At 40.2% G+C, this 17479-nt stretch overlaps 1 protein-coding gene across 2 annotated transcripts in view; it reads left to right on the forward strand.

The window, feature by feature from the left end:
* The window catches only part of ankk1 (ankyrin repeat and kinase domain containing 1), a 523463-nt gene that overhangs the window by 41585 nt on the left and 464399 nt on the right, over positions 1-17479 (forward strand). The window contains exons 4-8 of one of the 2 annotated variants that reach the window (XM_051931876.1): positions 5592-5641; positions 5897-6052; positions 10633-10757; positions 11110-11146; positions 15527-16657. In XM_051931876.1, coding sequence (XP_051787836.1) covers positions 5592-5641; positions 5897-6052; positions 10633-10757; positions 11110-11146; positions 15527-16657 — 1499 coding nt within the window. Of the gene's footprint in view, positions 1-5591; positions 5642-5896; positions 6053-10632; positions 10758-11109; positions 11147-15526; positions 17358-17479 lie in introns of those variants that run through there. The other variant, XM_028810302.2, reaches the window with a different exon arrangement.

Below are 17479 nucleotides of genomic sequence, written 5' to 3' on the forward strand. Positions count from 1 at the left end.
CGGAGATGCTCGATATCTTTAAAATAATATTTAGGTTTTACTGTGTTTACATACATAATTTCAATGAATCTTACCTAATATCTAAGAGAATACAAAGGGTTTATGCTGTATAATTGTGTGTGAAATGTTTATAATAGTGTGGGAGAGTTTATAAGGGCTTAAAATATATAAAAATAACCAAATAAACATATGGATTCTACGTCACGGATTTTCTTATTTCGCGGGTGGCTCTGGAACGCAACCCCCGCGATGGAGGAGGGATTACTGTACATTGTAAACAGTTTCTAACACTAGACATGAAAGTTATTTTTCAATAATAGTTTTCTGATTCTAAATGCTTTTTTTAAAAAAACACCTTGTCAAAAATGCTGATGGAACATTTTATCTGAAGTGTTTCAAGAATACACATAAGTATGTTACATTCACTAGAAAGTATTTCAGCCATACAATGTGAATGGGACTGAAACCTAACTGCTACTCTTAAGTAATTCCAAATGGCCTCTGGAAATATAAAATTCAAACAAAACGCTTAGTGACCATACACAATAATTGCATTCAGAACACAATATCTTGTTCTTAAAAATTGCAATCACAGAGGACTTACCTGTTTCAACTCATTTTGCTTATATTAGAAGACAGTTTTATTTTGGTTTTTAAGTTCTAAAGAGCTGTTGCAAAGCTGTTGCCATCCCTCTTTGAAGATAAATGTAATACCCATTATCTCCTTGTAGCTCACTTCTGATCCCTGATTTGTGTAAATAATCCCATAAAAATAATAACTATAGGGACAAAACCCGATGTCAGAGGCATCCACCTCAACCTCCAAAAGGAGAACCAGCTCAGGACGGAGTTGGAGGGAAGAGAAAGTATACAGAGCCTTAAGGATGTCAAATGCTTTATAAGCTTAAGACAATATAATCAGATGTCTTTTTGATCAGGTCTGTAATAGGCAGGAGTTAAATTGAGAATGCAAGTTAAGATGAGCTACTTTGACTCTTGACAAAGAATTGCCTCTTGAAATTTTAAAATCTAAATTGGCTTTATTTTGCAAAATAATTGCTTACACAAACATTTCTAAGGTATGCCCATAGACATTTTGATGTGCATGTTTTTTGCTTGTCAGATATTATTGTGTCAGAATAAGTTGATTACCAAATCAGTTGGCACTCATTTAAATGCTGACTTGCAGTGACTCCACCAGTGGGGCGGAGTGGTGGCTCTGAGGTAGGGATCTGCACTGGTAATCAGAAGGTTGCCGGTTCAAATCTTGTAAACACCCAAAGTGACTCTACTCCGTTGGGCCCCTGAGCAAGGCCCTTAACCTACAATTACTTTGTCCTGGGTATGACGTTAATCTGCATCCAGCCCTGCAGGTAGGCCCTCCAACCTGCAGTGTAAAACCTGGGGGTTGGTGGCAGAATTGGCACTCCAGCCACCATAAAAAACCTCACACTGAACTATTCCATCTGAACTAGTGTGGTGCTGAGGTGTCACCCATTGCATGGCTGCACTTGGGTCCTAATCTGGGGATCCTGGGTTGATTTGTCATGTGGTGGATGCAGCAATGCACTGTATCAGCATGTGCAACGAACCTCTTGCAGTTCTGGACCATTACTGAGCTATTTAAATTAATGGCAATAATTCAGAAATCCTTCAAACCAGTAGATTTGCGTTAGTGAAAAAGGCACTGGACAAATTTTTTATTTTTCTCAGCACTCTCTCCTCATCTAACGAGAAATGTGGTATGTGATAATTTCAAAATTATATAATCTGAAGTTGTCAACATTTTCATTTAGCCAAATGAGCTTTACATTATCATAAACCTATCATGAAAATATTAATCTATCATTCAGATAAACAAAAGCGGGACATCCCGAGGTATCCCACAACATGTAATTTACAAATTGTTGTCCCCCTTCCCATGGGCTCACCACCCATGGGAGGGGCCAAGGAGGTCGGGTGCAGTGTGAGTTGGGTGGTGGCCGAAGGCGGGGACCTTGGCGGTCCGATCCTCGGCTACAGTAGCTGGCTCTTGGGACGTGGAATGTCACCTCTCTGAAGGGGAAGGAGCCTGAGCTAGTGCGCGAAGTTGAGAGGTTCCGGCTAGATATAGTCGGGCTCACCTCGACGCACAGCTTGGACTCTGGAACCAATCTCCTTGAGAGGGGCTGGACTCTCTACCACTCTGGAGTTGCCCCCGGTGAGAGGCGCCGAGCAGGTGTGGGTATACTTATTGCCCCCCAACTTGGAGCCTGTACATTGGGGTTTACCCCGGTGGACGAGAGGGTAGCCTCCCTTCGCCTTCGGGTGGGGGGACGGGTCCTAACTGTTGTTTGTGCGTATGCACCGAACAGCAGTTCGGAGTACCCACCCTTTTTGGAGTTCCTGGAGGGGGTGCTAGAGGGCATACCTTCTGGGGACTCCCTCGTTCTGCTGGGAGACTTCAATGCTCACGTGGGCAATGACAGTGAGACCTGGAAGGGCGTGATTGGGAGGAATGGCCCCCCTGATCTGAACCCGAGCGGTGTTTTGTTATTGGACTTCTGTGCTCGTCACGGATTGTCCATAACGAACACCATGTTCAAGCATAGGGGTGTTCATATGTGCACTTGGCACCAGGACACCCTAGGCCTCAGTTCGATGATCGACTTTGTGGTCGTGTCGTCGGACTTGCGGCCATATGTCTTGGACACTCGGGTGAAGAGAGGGGCGGAGCTGTCAACTGATCACCACCTGGTGGTGACTTGGCTTCGATGGTGGGGGAGGCCCAAACGTGTTGTGAGGGTCTGCTGGGAACGTCTGGCAGAGCCCCCTGTCAGAAGCAGCTTCAACTCCCACCTCCGGCAGAACTTCGACCACATCCCGAGGGAGGTGGGGGACATTGAGTCCGAATGGGCCATGTTCCGTGCCTCTATTGTTGAGGCAGCTGACCGGAGCTGTGGCCGTAAGGTGGTCGGTGCCTGTCGTGGCGGTAATCCCCGAACCCGTTGGTGGACACCGGCAGTGAAGGATGCCGTCAAGCTGAAGAAGGAGTCCTACCGGTCCCTTTTGTCCTGTGGGACCCTGGAGGCAGCTGATAGGTACCGGCAGGCCAAGCGGAATGCGGCTTTGGTGGTTGCTGAGGCAAAAACTTGGGCGTGGGAGGAGTTCGGGGAGGCCATGGACAACGACTTTCGGATGGCTTCGAGGAGATTCTGGTCCACCATCCGGCGTCTCAGGAAGGGGAAGCAGTGCAGTGTCAACACTGTATATGGTGGGGATGGTGCGCTGCTGACCTCGACTCGGGACGTTGTGGGTCGCTGGGGGGAGTACTTCGAAGACCTACTCAATCCCATTAACATGCCTTCCAATGAGGAAGCAGAGCCTGGGGACTCAGAGGTGGGCTCCCCCATCTCTGGGACTGAGGTCACCGAGGTGGTCAAAAAACTCCTTGGTGGCAGGGCCCCGGGGGTGGATGAGATACGCCCGGAGTTCCTCAAGGCTCTGGATGTTGTAAGACTGTCTTGGTTGACACGCCTCTGCAACATCGCATGGACATCAGGGACAGTGCCTCTGGATTGGCAGACCGGGGTGGTGGTCCCCCTCTTTAAGAAAGGGGATCGGAGGGTGTGTTCCAACTACAGAGGGATCACACTCCTCAGCCTCCCTGGAAAAGTCTATTCAGGGGTCCTGGAGAGGAGGGTCTGTCGGATAGTCGAGCCTCGGATTCAGGAGGAACAGTGTGGTTTTCGTTCTGGTCGCGGAACAGTGGACCAGCTCTACACCCTTAGCAGGGTCCTGGAGGGTGCATGGGAGTTTGCCCAACCAGTCTACATGTGTTTTGTGGACTTGGAAAAGGCATTCGACCGTGTCCCTCAGGGAATCCTGTGGGGGGTACTCCGAGAGTATGGGGTACCGGCCCCCTTGATAAGGGCTGTTCGGTCCTTGTACGATCGTTGCCAGAGCCTGGTCCGCATTGCCGGCAGTAAGTCGAACCCGTTTCCAGTGAGAGTTGGACTCCGCCAGGGTTGCCCTTTGCAACAGATTCTGTTCATAACTTTTATGGACAGAATTTCTAGGCGCAGCCAGGGCATTGAGGGGGTCCGGTTTGGTAGGCTCAGGATTGGGTCACTGCTTTTTACAGATGATGTTGTCCTGTTTGCTTCATCAGGCCGTGATCTTCAGCTCTCTCTGGATTGGTTCGCAGCCGAGTGTAAAGCGGCTGGGATGAGAATCAGCACCTCCAAATCCGACACCATGGTCCTCAGCCGGAAAAGGGTGGAGTGTCCTCTCAGGGTTGGTAGCGAGATCCTCCCCCAAGTGGAGGAGTTCAAGTATCTCGGGGTCTTGTTCACGAGTGAGGGAAGAATAGAGCGTGAGATCGACAGGCGGATCGGTGCGGCATCCGCAGTAATGCGGGCACTGCATCGGTCTGTCGTGGTGAAAAAGGAGCTGAGCCGCAAGGCGAAGCTCTCAATTTACCAGTCGATCTATGTTCCTACCCTCACCTATGGTCATGAGCTATGGGTAGTGACCGAAAGAACGAGATCGCGAATACAAGCGACTGAAATGAGTTTCCTCCGCAGGGTGTCTGGGCTTTCCCTTAAAGATAGGGTGAGAAGCTCAGTCATCCGGGAGGGGCTCAGAGTAGAGCCGCTGCTCCTCCGCATCGAGAGGTGTCAGATGAGGTGGCTCGGGCATCTGATCAGGATGCCTCCTGGACGCCTCCCTGGTGAGGTGTTCCGGGCACGTCTAACCGGGAGGAGGCCCCGGGGAAGACCCAGGACACGTTGGAGGGACTATGTCTCTCGACTGGCCTGGGAACGCCTTGGGATTCTCCCGGAAGAGCTAGAAGAAGTGGCCGGGGAGAGGGAAGTCTGGGCATCTCTGCTCAAGCTGCTGCCCCCGCGACCCGACCTCGGATAAGCGGGAGACAATGGATGGATGGATGACAATTAGTATATAAAATTTCCAGTCTCTAAGGCAATACCAAATATTTTTATCAAAACCTGTAGCAGAGTTAAAAGCAGTCTTTCCCTCACCCTAAACATAAGCTCTTCACATCTGAGTATCCAAATAAAATGATAGTGTTACTGTGATTCAAAATGAGAAATTTACTTGGTCCAGTAACAATATGCTCCCTTTTCACTGACTAGATATTTATAAACTTCTACTATATATGAAAGCTGTAAAAAAATATTACTATATCCTATAATGTGTAAATAACATTGGTGTACTCTGTAATAATGGTGTTCACTACCAGTAAGAGTTACAAAGAAATATGCGTTAATATATTTGCAAAAATATGTGTTAGCTATTTCTAATTTCCATACATAGTTAATGTGTTAAATTTCTCTTCTTAATACCTGTAAATTGATTCATTTATTTTGCAAAGTCACATTTCAATCTTGCCATCATCATGTAGAGGGCAGTAACTAAATCTGGAAGGGCTGCCACTTCCCTGTAGTGCATCATGCACACACCTATACTCAAACTAGGCCAATTTAGTGTCAACAAGACGTACAGTATATTACATTAAGATGTGATTTAGTCATATGTGTGTTTCTTGGAGATTACATTTGTTTTAGTATTCATTTTGGTTTTTTTTTCAGCTTTGCTATTGTCATTTGGGGAATCCTGACACAGAGAATACCCTACCCAGGTAAAACAATTAAAGTAATGGATTATATGCATCACAGCTTTGCGAATAAATCATTCATGTTAGGAATACAGTGAGTTCATAAGAAGAAAATAATATTAGTATAAAGTGCATTTTTGTGGGTTTTTTTTTCTCTCTCTTTTTCAGAGTCTTTAAGCAAACTAGGTTATATTATCCTTAGGGATGCATGTTTAATTTTTAGAAACAAATGTAAAATGTTGATCAATCACTTGTGTGTTATTTGTATAAACATTGTAGGGGCCAACATAATGACTGTAATCTTCAAAGTAGCAGTAGGAGAAAGGCCTAGTCTGGAGAACCTCCCAGAGGATAGGCCCTTTGAATGTGAACAAATGATTGACTTAATGCAAAGATGTTGGGACCAGGAGTCAAAGAACAGACCAAGTTTTGCAGGTAGTATCCTTCATATTGAATTATTCAGAATGCCTTTCTTCTTCACAGTAACAAATGCAATAACTAATTGTAAAGCTGTGGTTTTAATTGGCCTCAGATTAAGTATACATCACACAATTAGTCTTTACACATTCTTTAAATTAATTTTTAGTAAGTACATATTATCTTATTTTAATTCTTTAACAGTGGGTATAGGTCTGCATATTTTTATAGGAACAATGGTAAATGTGGAAACATTATTTTTATCGGCTATACTTCTACTAACTGAGAAGTCACTAAGCATGAAACAGTGGAGCTTTGTGCAGCTGCTTGACTTTTTTTCCTATAGAAAAGGCACATAACTAATGAATTCATCTGTTCAAGATGGATATGTTCTTTAGAAAGTTATTAAGCTTCTTGTGTTCACGCAGTGGTGTTCATTTGCTCACAGCTATTCTACGCTGGGTTACCAGCCACTCCATGTGAGGTGTTTTTATAACAAAGGTTTGAACCAGTGACTATCAATATGACAGCTGTCTCCAGGTTTGGGGCTCAGTAGTGTTACCCTCTATCTGTCACAATGTTAAAAGGAGGATATCTGAAGTTTGCCCTAAGCTTAACTGGGAGCCAGTGTAAGAACTTGAGAAGTGGAGTTATGTGCTCCTATTTTCCTTTTTTATCTAATAATTCTTGCAGCAGCATTTTGAATTACTGTAACTAGAAGCTGCATTAGGAACAATTTGAACAGCCAGTGAATCACACATTGCAGTAGTCGATCCTATCAAACATTAAAGAAAAGAGGAACTATAAAGAAACAGCAACTTTCATACTTTAGAAATGCGCACTTATTTAAAATCCAACCAAATTTTTATCGGGACATTTACTGGTTGCTATACCTGTTGACTACACACTCTGCGGGCAGTGTACAATTTTGACTCTACCTCTGTAACATACATAAAAGCCCAAAACATGCACTGTTAACTGCTTTCAATTAGCATCTCGATTCAAAAAAATATATATTTTGCAAAATCGGGATAAGGGATGCGGCACGGTGGCACAGTGGGTAGCGCTGCTGCCTCGCAGTTGGGAGACCTGGGGACCCGGGTTCGCTTCCCGGGCCCTCCCTGCGTGGAGTTTGCATGTTCTCCCCGTGTCTGCGTGGGTTTCCTCCGGGCGCTCCGGTTTCCTCCCACAGTCCAAAGACATGCAGTTTAGGTGGATTGGCGATTCTAAATTGGCCCTAGTGTGTGCTTGGTGTGTGGGTGTGTTTGTGCGTGTCCTGCGGTGGGTTGGCACCCTGCCCAGGATTGGTTCCTGCCTTGTGCCCTGTGTTGGCTGGGATTGGCTCCGGCAGACCCCCGTGACCCTGTGTTCGGATTCAGCGGGTTGGAAAATGGATGGATGGGATAAGGGATTGTGGCACTGAATAGATTAAATGACTGAATTGACTTTTTGCCATAAAATATAATGGTAGATTTTATGTATGTAAACAAATACATAGACATACAGTATTACAGTTTAAAACATAAAGGAATTCATAAGACTTCCACAGATGAAATTTTTAGTTACTGTTGGTACATGATTTTAAAATATCTCACTATAACAAACACTTATGGTTCTGAAACGTAAAGGAACTGAATCCAAAGTGTTTTTTCAGCCTGCTGCTTTGTGAATATACGTAGTTCAAGGGAATAAGGATGGGTGCTATTTCATGGTGTTTTGTAAATCTTGGTTATTTTTCTGTATAATCTTTTGTTGGACTTAATTAGTCAACTTCCTGTGTGTATTTTCTTTGTCAATAAGGAATGAATAACTTATTGTTACAGACTCCACAGTGACATGGCAAGCAATAGTTGGCAGGGCAATCTGAGAGGCTTAAAGTAGACAACATGGATTGGAGGAGAAGCAGCTTAAAATTAAGATAGAGAACAGTTTTTAAGTATAAATATGTGTAACATGAGGGTTTTTTGGATTGTCATTGCTCATACAGTAATTGCATCCAGCTTGACAACAAATAGCAATAAAAAATGAATGTAACAACTTCCATTAAGTCCATGTCCCAGTTTTAATAATGTTAACTTCAAATGTCTGCATAAGTTTAATGAAAGCTAATTTTATTTTTTGCTTTGTTTTTTTTTTAAACTGTCCTCTTATATCTACTGTTTCTTTATTCTTTATGGTTTCTGACATAATCCTGAATTTCATTCATTGTTTACACCTATTAATGAATAAATAATAGAGGTCACCAATTTTCTGGCCCGGTCATTCAGCATGCAAAATTCTGTTTTTACACTACAAGGCTGTTCTTTTTTTCAGCAATTAGCCTACTTTATTAGCACTTTGATGTGTAAGTTCTGCACACCTGAAAACGTTTTAAGAATTTACATTTTTCTCTGGTATTCTTGCTGTTAAGTATTCTTTGCTGCTGTTCAATAATTTAATTCCAAAACATCACTGCTGCTTTATTTTTCTCATATTGTACTATAATGGTGACATTAATGTACTCGTAAATCATTATCATCATTGTAACACTTCTTCTTTAAAAAGAGTAGCAGAATAGTTCCTTAACTAACTTTCTCCATTTGTTGTAATCTTTAGTACGATGTGTCTTTGTCTTCTTTCCAGCCACACCATAGTGACAGCTTTTCTTACAATGTCCAATCACCATATCTGTGTTTGCCCATGCCATCGTTTACCTTTCCCCTTGTTTGCAGCTATTCCAATAATTGTTTTTGCATCATCCATTAAGCTTAAATGCCCATACCATCTCAGTCAGTTCTTTCCCAGCAACTCTTTAAATCGACACTTCATACTCAAGCTTCTCCTCAGATCTTCCAGTCAGCCTTTGTCACTTCTTTTATATTTGCAGATTTGTCTTTAACAGTAGTCATTTTCCACTACCTGCCATTGTTTGTCTAACTGTTAAATCACTTCATGTGTGTCTAACACATACTGCAATGATGGTGTAACTCATATCTCATGGATTTTACCAATCACCTTGATGTCCTCATTCCTTTTCCAGGCGTTAGCTCCAGCCTGCTTTTCATGTGCAGTTTCATCCACCACACTCCCAGCATCTGTCCTCATTCTGCCACAACATGTAAACTGCTTTAATTTCTCCTCCTTTACAGTTACGTCAATTATCTGTGGCAAGTCTCCCATTACAACTCCTTTGTGCTTGTTAACTTGCTGGCCATGTTGTGTATACAGTTGGTCCTACTCCAGTACCACCTTGTGCAGTTTTTCTAATAGAAATCATAAGTTTACTATATTGTTTATATGCAATGATATTGTCTATTGTCACAACAAGCCTAATTGTACATTCACCAGGTCAAAGTGAAAACTTGCAAACCCTTGTTTCACTGCATTCCTGAGCACTGATTTTTAATTTAAAAGTCTAAAACTTATCATCGTCTTTATGCTTATCACTGTAGCCAGTAGCAGCTCACTCACATGCTCTTACTGGGGTTGTATTCTGTCCTCTGTTTTTAGAGCACCAGTTATGTCAAATGACTCTGTCATTTGCTGGTGGCGCTCTTTTATCCAATTTTATTATTTTAGTCAGTCAGCCATTGTCAAACCTACTATATCCTAACACAGGGTCACGGGGGTCTGCTGGAGCCAATCCCAGCCAACACAGGGCACAAGGCAGGAACAAACCCAGAGCAGGGCACTAGCCCACTGCAGGGTACACACACCCACACACCAAACACACACTAGGGACAATTTAGGATCGCCAATGCACCTAACCTGCATGTCTTTGGACCATGGGAGGAAACCGGAGCACCCAGAGGAAACTCACGCAGACACGGGGAGAACATGCAAACTCCACGCAGGGAGGACCCAGGAAGCGAACCCAGGTCTCCTTACTGCGAGGCAGCAGCGCTACCACTGCGTAACCGTGCCGCCCTTATTTTAATCTGTTTCCCTATTTCATGCCATTTCCTACCCCTGGTAAGCTTTTAATAAACAGTGTAACCAGTACGGAGGGCGTCACTGAGGCCCAAATCATAGACCCAATAAGGCCCAACACAGCCACAAGTTCAAATCATGGATTTTTAATCCACCAAGCACCTTATACAATAAAGCACAGACAATAATTGTATGATACAGTGACCCTTTTTCCTCCCATTCCACCTCCAGTTGAGTGTCAAGGAGTCCTTTTATGCTAGAATCAGAATGTTTGTGAACCAGGGCAGTCTATAACCCCGACAGTGCACCCTTCCGGCACCCAGGGACCACAACAGGTGTCCAAGCTGTCACCTGACACGTGGGGGATGGAACTACTACTGGCTTCCAGTTTCTGCCCGTCAATCCCCTGGCACCTTCCATCTTAGTAGGAGATCATGCTGTCATCCAGCCGGGATGCCCATCTGTCCTCCATGGCACCCACAACAGTCAGCCTTTTACTATGTACTGTATGTACAGTATATTAAACATAATAATGTGAAATCTAAAATGTACAAAATTGATTATAAAAGAATAAATTGCTGTTTACTTAATGCTCTAAATCTGTCACACAGTAATCACCACACTTGATATGTTACATTTTAATTAATAGAAGTTAATCTTATAATGTACTCACCTTTTTGCCACCATAGATATTGTTAAAGAAACTGAAGTACTCAATGAAATGATAAAGTCAGTAGATATAGCACATGGATCTAATGATGAAGGAAAGACTCATCAGCTTGTGTACTGCAAACAGTCCAGCAGCATCAAAGAAGTAAGTATGAGCTCAGTGATGCTCTAGTCCTTTGATATATTGAATTCTGAAGTTGTTTCAGCATACAGATGGCAAAGCAAATTGGTGAAGATGTTAAGAGCTTCATGCATTAGAGTGTATTTGTAAAAATCTGAAGAGAACAGGAATGAATTTAATGCTAGCTTTATAAAAACATACTAAAACCATGTTTAAACTTATGAATAAAAGAATACATTTAAAAATATGGCATCTCTCTAATTTAAAAAAATACTTATGCTTGATGGAAAAAGGAGGGTTTTTTTCCCAAAACAAAGCAATAATTTTAAAATGCAGTCAATTCTACTTACATCCTTTACTGTATGTCTTTTAAAAGGCACCACAAGTGGAGAAGGAGCCAGTGGCAAAGCCAGGTATGTAGTGATTCATTTTTTTTTAAATAATTTTAGAATAAAATGATTGAGGGTGGCATTGTCTGCATGGATTTTAAAATTCTTCGCGTTTTTATGGTTTTCCTGCAAAGTCTGGCTTTCTTTACACACTCCAAAAACTTTGTGATTGTATTAGTTGGTGACTCTAATAAAGTCCAGTTTTATGGGGTGTGGATATGTGCATGTCTGTACTCTAATCAGCTGACAAGCTGTAACAGCCAATCTTAGAAAGTTAAAGCTCTTGAGTTAAACTGATATTAGTGTTTGCTTAATTTGAATAGAATATAAATTTCTTTCATAGTCATAGACAATGGTATAGTCTTGTCCCCCTATAAGTTAATAAGAGATAGAGCTTTCTTGCTATAACTGAGATACACTGTGCTAATTAGTTCAGTTGTGTTTAGAACAGGTCCCAGTACACAGGAACTTAAAAGATTCATTTTCAACTCAGAAATGGGATAGGCATACAGTTTTCTGAACATCGTCATTTGGAAATGGTTCAGAAACGTTTTTTGAAGTGATTTGTAACGATTTGAAATATAGCAAGATTTAAGCTTTGAACAGAACTTTTCTTAAGAATTTTTCTTTTTTTTTTAGCTATTTTAATTTTCTTTTTTGTGTGAACTGTTTTACTTTGAATTTTAACTAAAACTTTTAAAAACAAAGATATTTTGTCTGTGGAAACGTCAGGCTTTTGTTGAATCCCATTTTTTAAGTTGCTGAACTTTGGTAATTTCAGAAAAACGCAGCTACATAAGCCATGCAGGGTCGTCCAGTGTATCGTGGACCCTGAACAGGGTAAACAAAAAGGATGAGAGGACAATATAAATGTTCATGATGGAAATGGTAAAATGGTGCTTGTGTGTATATTTATACTTGTATATATACTGTACGTATATTATGGTGTGAGAAACAGGCAAATATGAATAAATAAGGGTGTATTAAATCACAATATGTGCGACACCTTTCCAAGTTGCAGGGTGTGCTGCATTCTAGCCCTTCTCTGTTTAGAGTGATGTACAATATATATAAAGTACACACTTCAACACGCAAGGTTGCCTTGACAAAGATCACCCAAGCATTAAAAATATTTGCTGAAGCAATACTGTCTAAGCCAAAATATAAAAGCCAAATTTCAAAAAGAAACTGGTTTAATACAATAATTAGAAGGGATAAACATATGAAGAATGCAGAGTACTAGATAAGCAGAAGGAAATACAAAAGCATACTTGCTTCTCTGGGCCTACCTGACCAGGTGCTGAGGTCCTGTGAGTGTGGCCTAGCTAAACCTACCATATTCAAACATTCACTTTACTTATTCTCTCTGTGTCTCTTCAAGGCCTGATCTAACTTCCTCATATCGGTCCAGTGCTTATCCCAACCTTTGTCCAAAGTCTTTACTCAATGAGTTACTTCTGGTGTCAGAAGTGCCCAGAAATTGCATCAAGAACATCAGGCTAGAACTCATATTAATGTCTCCTAATATCTCTGTAGCCCTGAGGCTTCCATTCACCTGAAAGGCACTTTTCACCTGTCTGCACCCTTTCAGGTAGAGCACAGTCCCATACACTTTCTCCTGGGATTGTATGACATTTAGTGGCCTGGAGGTGTTTCAACCTCTCACTTTCCATCATTGGGCTCACTCAGTCACATGCGTTAAGTGCAACTGTGTGTTAGTCTTCCAGAGTGCTCAGAGACTCAGTTCTCTGACAGTACCCAACATATTACACTGAATGGGAATGTGCATTATCATTGCTGGGAAGTATTTCTCTGTTTTAATAAAGGTCTTGTAAGGCTCTACCTGTGTCCTGTACCACCCTACCCTACCTGTAATCCTGATTGCAGTCATCACTACAATATAAATATGTAATTTTTACAGGGAATTTTTCAAATTTAAAAATCTGGCATAGAACAAAAAATGGACATTTAGGTTATGCTCTCTTATAAAGCAATTTATATTAATATTCCAGTGAAGCTCCTTAAGATCTCCAGTAAGCATATAGCCATATTTCTGAAGGAGTAACTATTTTTTCTCCAAGAGCTTCTTCATTTTGTTTTAACTATCAATCCCCATATTTGGGTAACTGATAATAATATGCATACAGAAAAAAGTGACACTCAATATACAGGCTTCTTCAGGTTGTAATCATGTAATACCTTTTGGAAAATATAACCATTAATCAGCTAAGAATTTCATATAAAAAAATTAAAATGGAATATTGTATACATAATATAAAAATAACATTACAATTAATATAAAATGTTTAGATGAAGCACCTAAAGATCCATTTTTTTGGTTGTGTATCTCTAACCACTGAAAATTATAAATACATATAATTTTTTAAGTCAAGTCAAGTAGCTTTATTGTCATACCATCCATAAACCATATCGCAGTATGCAGTGGCACAAAATAATGTTACCAGGTCCACAGTGCAAAATCATAATAATGATAATAATAATAATCTTCATTTATAAAGCACATTTCATACAGGAAATGTAGCTCAAAGTGTTTTACAGATTAAATAAGAAATCAACCCCAACATATAAAACTAAAAAAGTCATACATATAAATAGACACAAGACAAGTGCAAGATAAGAAAAGAACTATACTATAATAGATAAATAACTAATAGGTAATGAATAGTGATAAATTGAAATAGAAAGTAATTCACTTTAATAAGATGATAAGTGTCTCTGTATCCGTTCAGTTGCTATGTTTCTGGCATTTCAATAAATGGTGCATCACAGACATTTGTAGCAATAAAATGCATTGCATTTGTCATTCTAACAGATGGCTCATCACAAACATGGTAATGCATTTTATTTCTACAAATATTTGTGAGGTGCCATTTGTTGGAATGACAAATGCAATACATTTTATTACTACATGCATTACAAAATGTATCCCATTGGATGGTACACTGCAAATGTTAATGCTAAGGTCTACGTTGATTACATAGATTTTAACCTGGCTTAGATGAATAGTGCAACTAGTAAATAAATAAATAAATAAATAATATTAACAACAGCTAATAATAAAAAAAAAAGTAGAAACAAGTGTACTGCATCTAAATAAACTACCAGGAGCAGTATTAAAAATACCGTATAATAAACAATATCATTGACTACTGACATCCTAAACTATGTTAAGGCAAAATTAATGAAAATATTAATCAAAGGCAAACAGTACTTATGGGGTAATTTTGTAACAGAAAACCAAGATAGGATATCAGTTAATTGCATCATTAAGCAATTTATGTGTGTTCACCTCAAACAAAATCTACAATTAAAGGTATCCACAAAAAATAATAAATCATTCTATGAAGTAACAAAATTAAATGGTTAATGAAGAATAGGACTAAATTGTATAAAATGACTCATCGATATTTAGCTTTACAATTAATTACCGTAGACCAAAATAACCATTTGCAGTAGAATAGACACAAATACGACAAGCACTGATTGAGTAGGAGCATACTGTATGTAACAGCATTAACAATAAACTGTTTTCACAAAAATATTTTATTAACTTTCAAGGTGGCAGAACTCCACATTATAGGCTTCATGGATGCTCACAAACAGTCCACAAACTCAAGTCACAGCTGCAGTAGTAACAGAAAAGAGATTTTATTGACAATAATTAGTGAACAACAGGAGCAGAGAAAAACAAATTCTGCAGGATGGAAACAGGAAAGCCTTAGACTTCTGGCCTCCCAAAGTGCATAAGAGGCCGGTCTGCCCTGTACGGTAAGTTCTCCGCTTGCCCTGTTCATTACATAGATTAATCCTTCTCTCTTCAAAATTCTGACTACCTCCCCCACTCCCTGTAGAAGCCTGGTCCAGAAGCACTTCCACTTTTAGGAATAATTTTGTTTCTCCCAGCCACCATTCAATGTCTTCAGGTACCCTTGTGAAGTTCACCCTAGCAGCACCAGGATTCCCTCATTCTATAGCTCATCATACTATAGAGTGAGACCACTAGCCGTTCTCACCAGTATTGTGACAAGTCTAAGCCACACTGCCACTCATCACAGTGCCACCAGTCCATTCATTTACCATATGTAAACACTAGACAATATAATTGTTTTAGGAAAACCTGTGTAAAGTGAAGAATGTGAAGACTCTGATTGCACCCCAGTAATTTTGTAAGTTTGGGCAGGTTGTTATGAGGCATTACTTATGTGTGATAACATTTATGTACTATAGTTTACAAATGTCTAAATGAAAATAAGAATATGGCAATAGCAATTAACTACTCTATTGTCTAACCATTGTTTTGCAATGGTTATTCATTTGCAATTCAACTATTAAAGGAGTCTACTAGGATGTTTTAACTAACATACTGTTTTGTATTTTAATAAGGTGATGAACAGTCAGAAAACTTTATCATCAGTGTTTTAGCAAAAAAGGACTTTGACACATTTAAAACCATTGTCAAGGAAGAAGATGTATTTGTGATTTACGAGGACAACTATACCTTGCTGCACTATGCAGTGGCCAGTGGAGATTTTAAAACAGTGAAAGAAGTGCTGCAAATGGGGGCGGTTGTTAATTCCCAAAGTATAAATGGCTACACTCCACTAATCACAGCTGCTTTGTATCGACATTTTGACATTTGCTGTTTGTTAATTGAACATAAGGCGGATGTGAACTTAACCGATGAAGACAAATGGACCCCTCTGCATTTTGCAGCTCAAAATGGAGATGACAGAATTGCTCGTCTTTTGCTAGACAATCACGCCACAGTTAATTCTAGAGAACGTGATGGATGGACACCTCTTCATTTGTCATGCCAAAATGGCCATGAAAATGTTGTACGTGTTCTGCTACCTCGCAATGCAGAGATTGACCTGCAGGAAAATGAGAACCGGACAGCTCTTCATATTGCAGCTTCCTACGGTCACATAAGTATTGTTACTCTTCTGATAAAACACAGAGCTGATTTAAACAAAAAGCAAAATGAGAGTCAAACACCTTTGCATCTTGCCTCAGAAAAAGGACATTTTAGAGTAGCAAGACTGCTAGTTAAAAGTGGAGCCGATGTCAACAGTCTGGATAATAATAACTATACAGTTCTTCACATGGCTGCCTTAAAGGGACACAATGGAATATGTAGACATCTACTAAAACATGGAGGCAATCCAAATTTGAAAACATCACAAGGCTGGACACCATTACACTTGGCATCTTTCCAAGGGCGGTCTGCCACAGTGCGATTGCTGCTAGAAAATCAGGCTGAACTTAATGCAAGAGGAGAAAAGGGTTGGACGCCCCTCCATCTGGCCACTCGCTATGGTAAGGAAGAAGTGATCACAGAGCTCCTAAAGGCTAATGCTGACCCTAACATAGCAGAAGATTCTGGCTGGACTCCGCTCCACTTCTGCACCCAAAAAGGAAGTTTAATCAGCGTTCTTCAATTGATCCGTTCTCACGCCGAAATAAATGCAAGAAACATCCTTGGATGGACGCCTTTGCATCTTGCCACTCTGAATGGTAATGTCTTGATAGTCCAGGCCTTACTACTTAATAAAGCTGACAAAACTATTAAAGATTTATCTGGTTGTACAGCAGTACAGTTAGCAATTAGAAACAAAAAAGAAAGCATTTCAAAACTCTTTACTGAAGATTCAGTTCCAGACTCTGATGGCAATTTTTCCACCATTCTACATCAGACTTTAGACCTACCTGTAAATAATCCTCCCAAAGCATAAACTAACTTTTAAAATCACAACACCAATAAATATACATATAAATTCAAGTTTTTATTTATATCATTTTAAACCATAAAACATTTGCATGCATTTACAATATGACAAGTCTAATATTACATTAATGAGGAAAGACTCATTTAACTTGAATATACCATACCATACCATACCATTTTTATTTGTTAAGCGCTTATAAACACAGCATTACAACTGACCGAAGCGCTGTACAGTTAAAACAAGCAAGACTAAAAGCAAAATATTAAAAACAAACATTAAGAGAGAATTAAAACAGAGACACTAAAAAAACAGGTCAGGGGACCCAATAAAACAGAGAAATAGCAAAAAGCAAGTGGAAATAAGACAGGTTAAGAATTAAAAGCCAATGTGAAGAAGTGAGTTTTTAGGTGTGATTTGAATGTGGCGACTGAAGTGGCTTGCCTAACCACTAAAGGTAAGGAGTTCCAGAGCCTGGGTGCACAGACAGAAAAAGCCCTTTATATAATATATAAAATATATTATAATATATTATATATATAAATATAAATATATATATATATAAGAATATATAAAAAACTATTTCTTGCATAGTCCAAAATCACATAAGGAA

The sequence above is a fragment of the Erpetoichthys calabaricus genome, chromosome 9, assembly GCF_900747795.2.
Source record: "Erpetoichthys calabaricus chromosome 9, fErpCal1.3, whole genome shotgun sequence".
Lineage (NCBI taxonomy): Eukaryota > Metazoa > Chordata > Cladistia > Polypteriformes > Polypteridae > Erpetoichthys > Erpetoichthys calabaricus.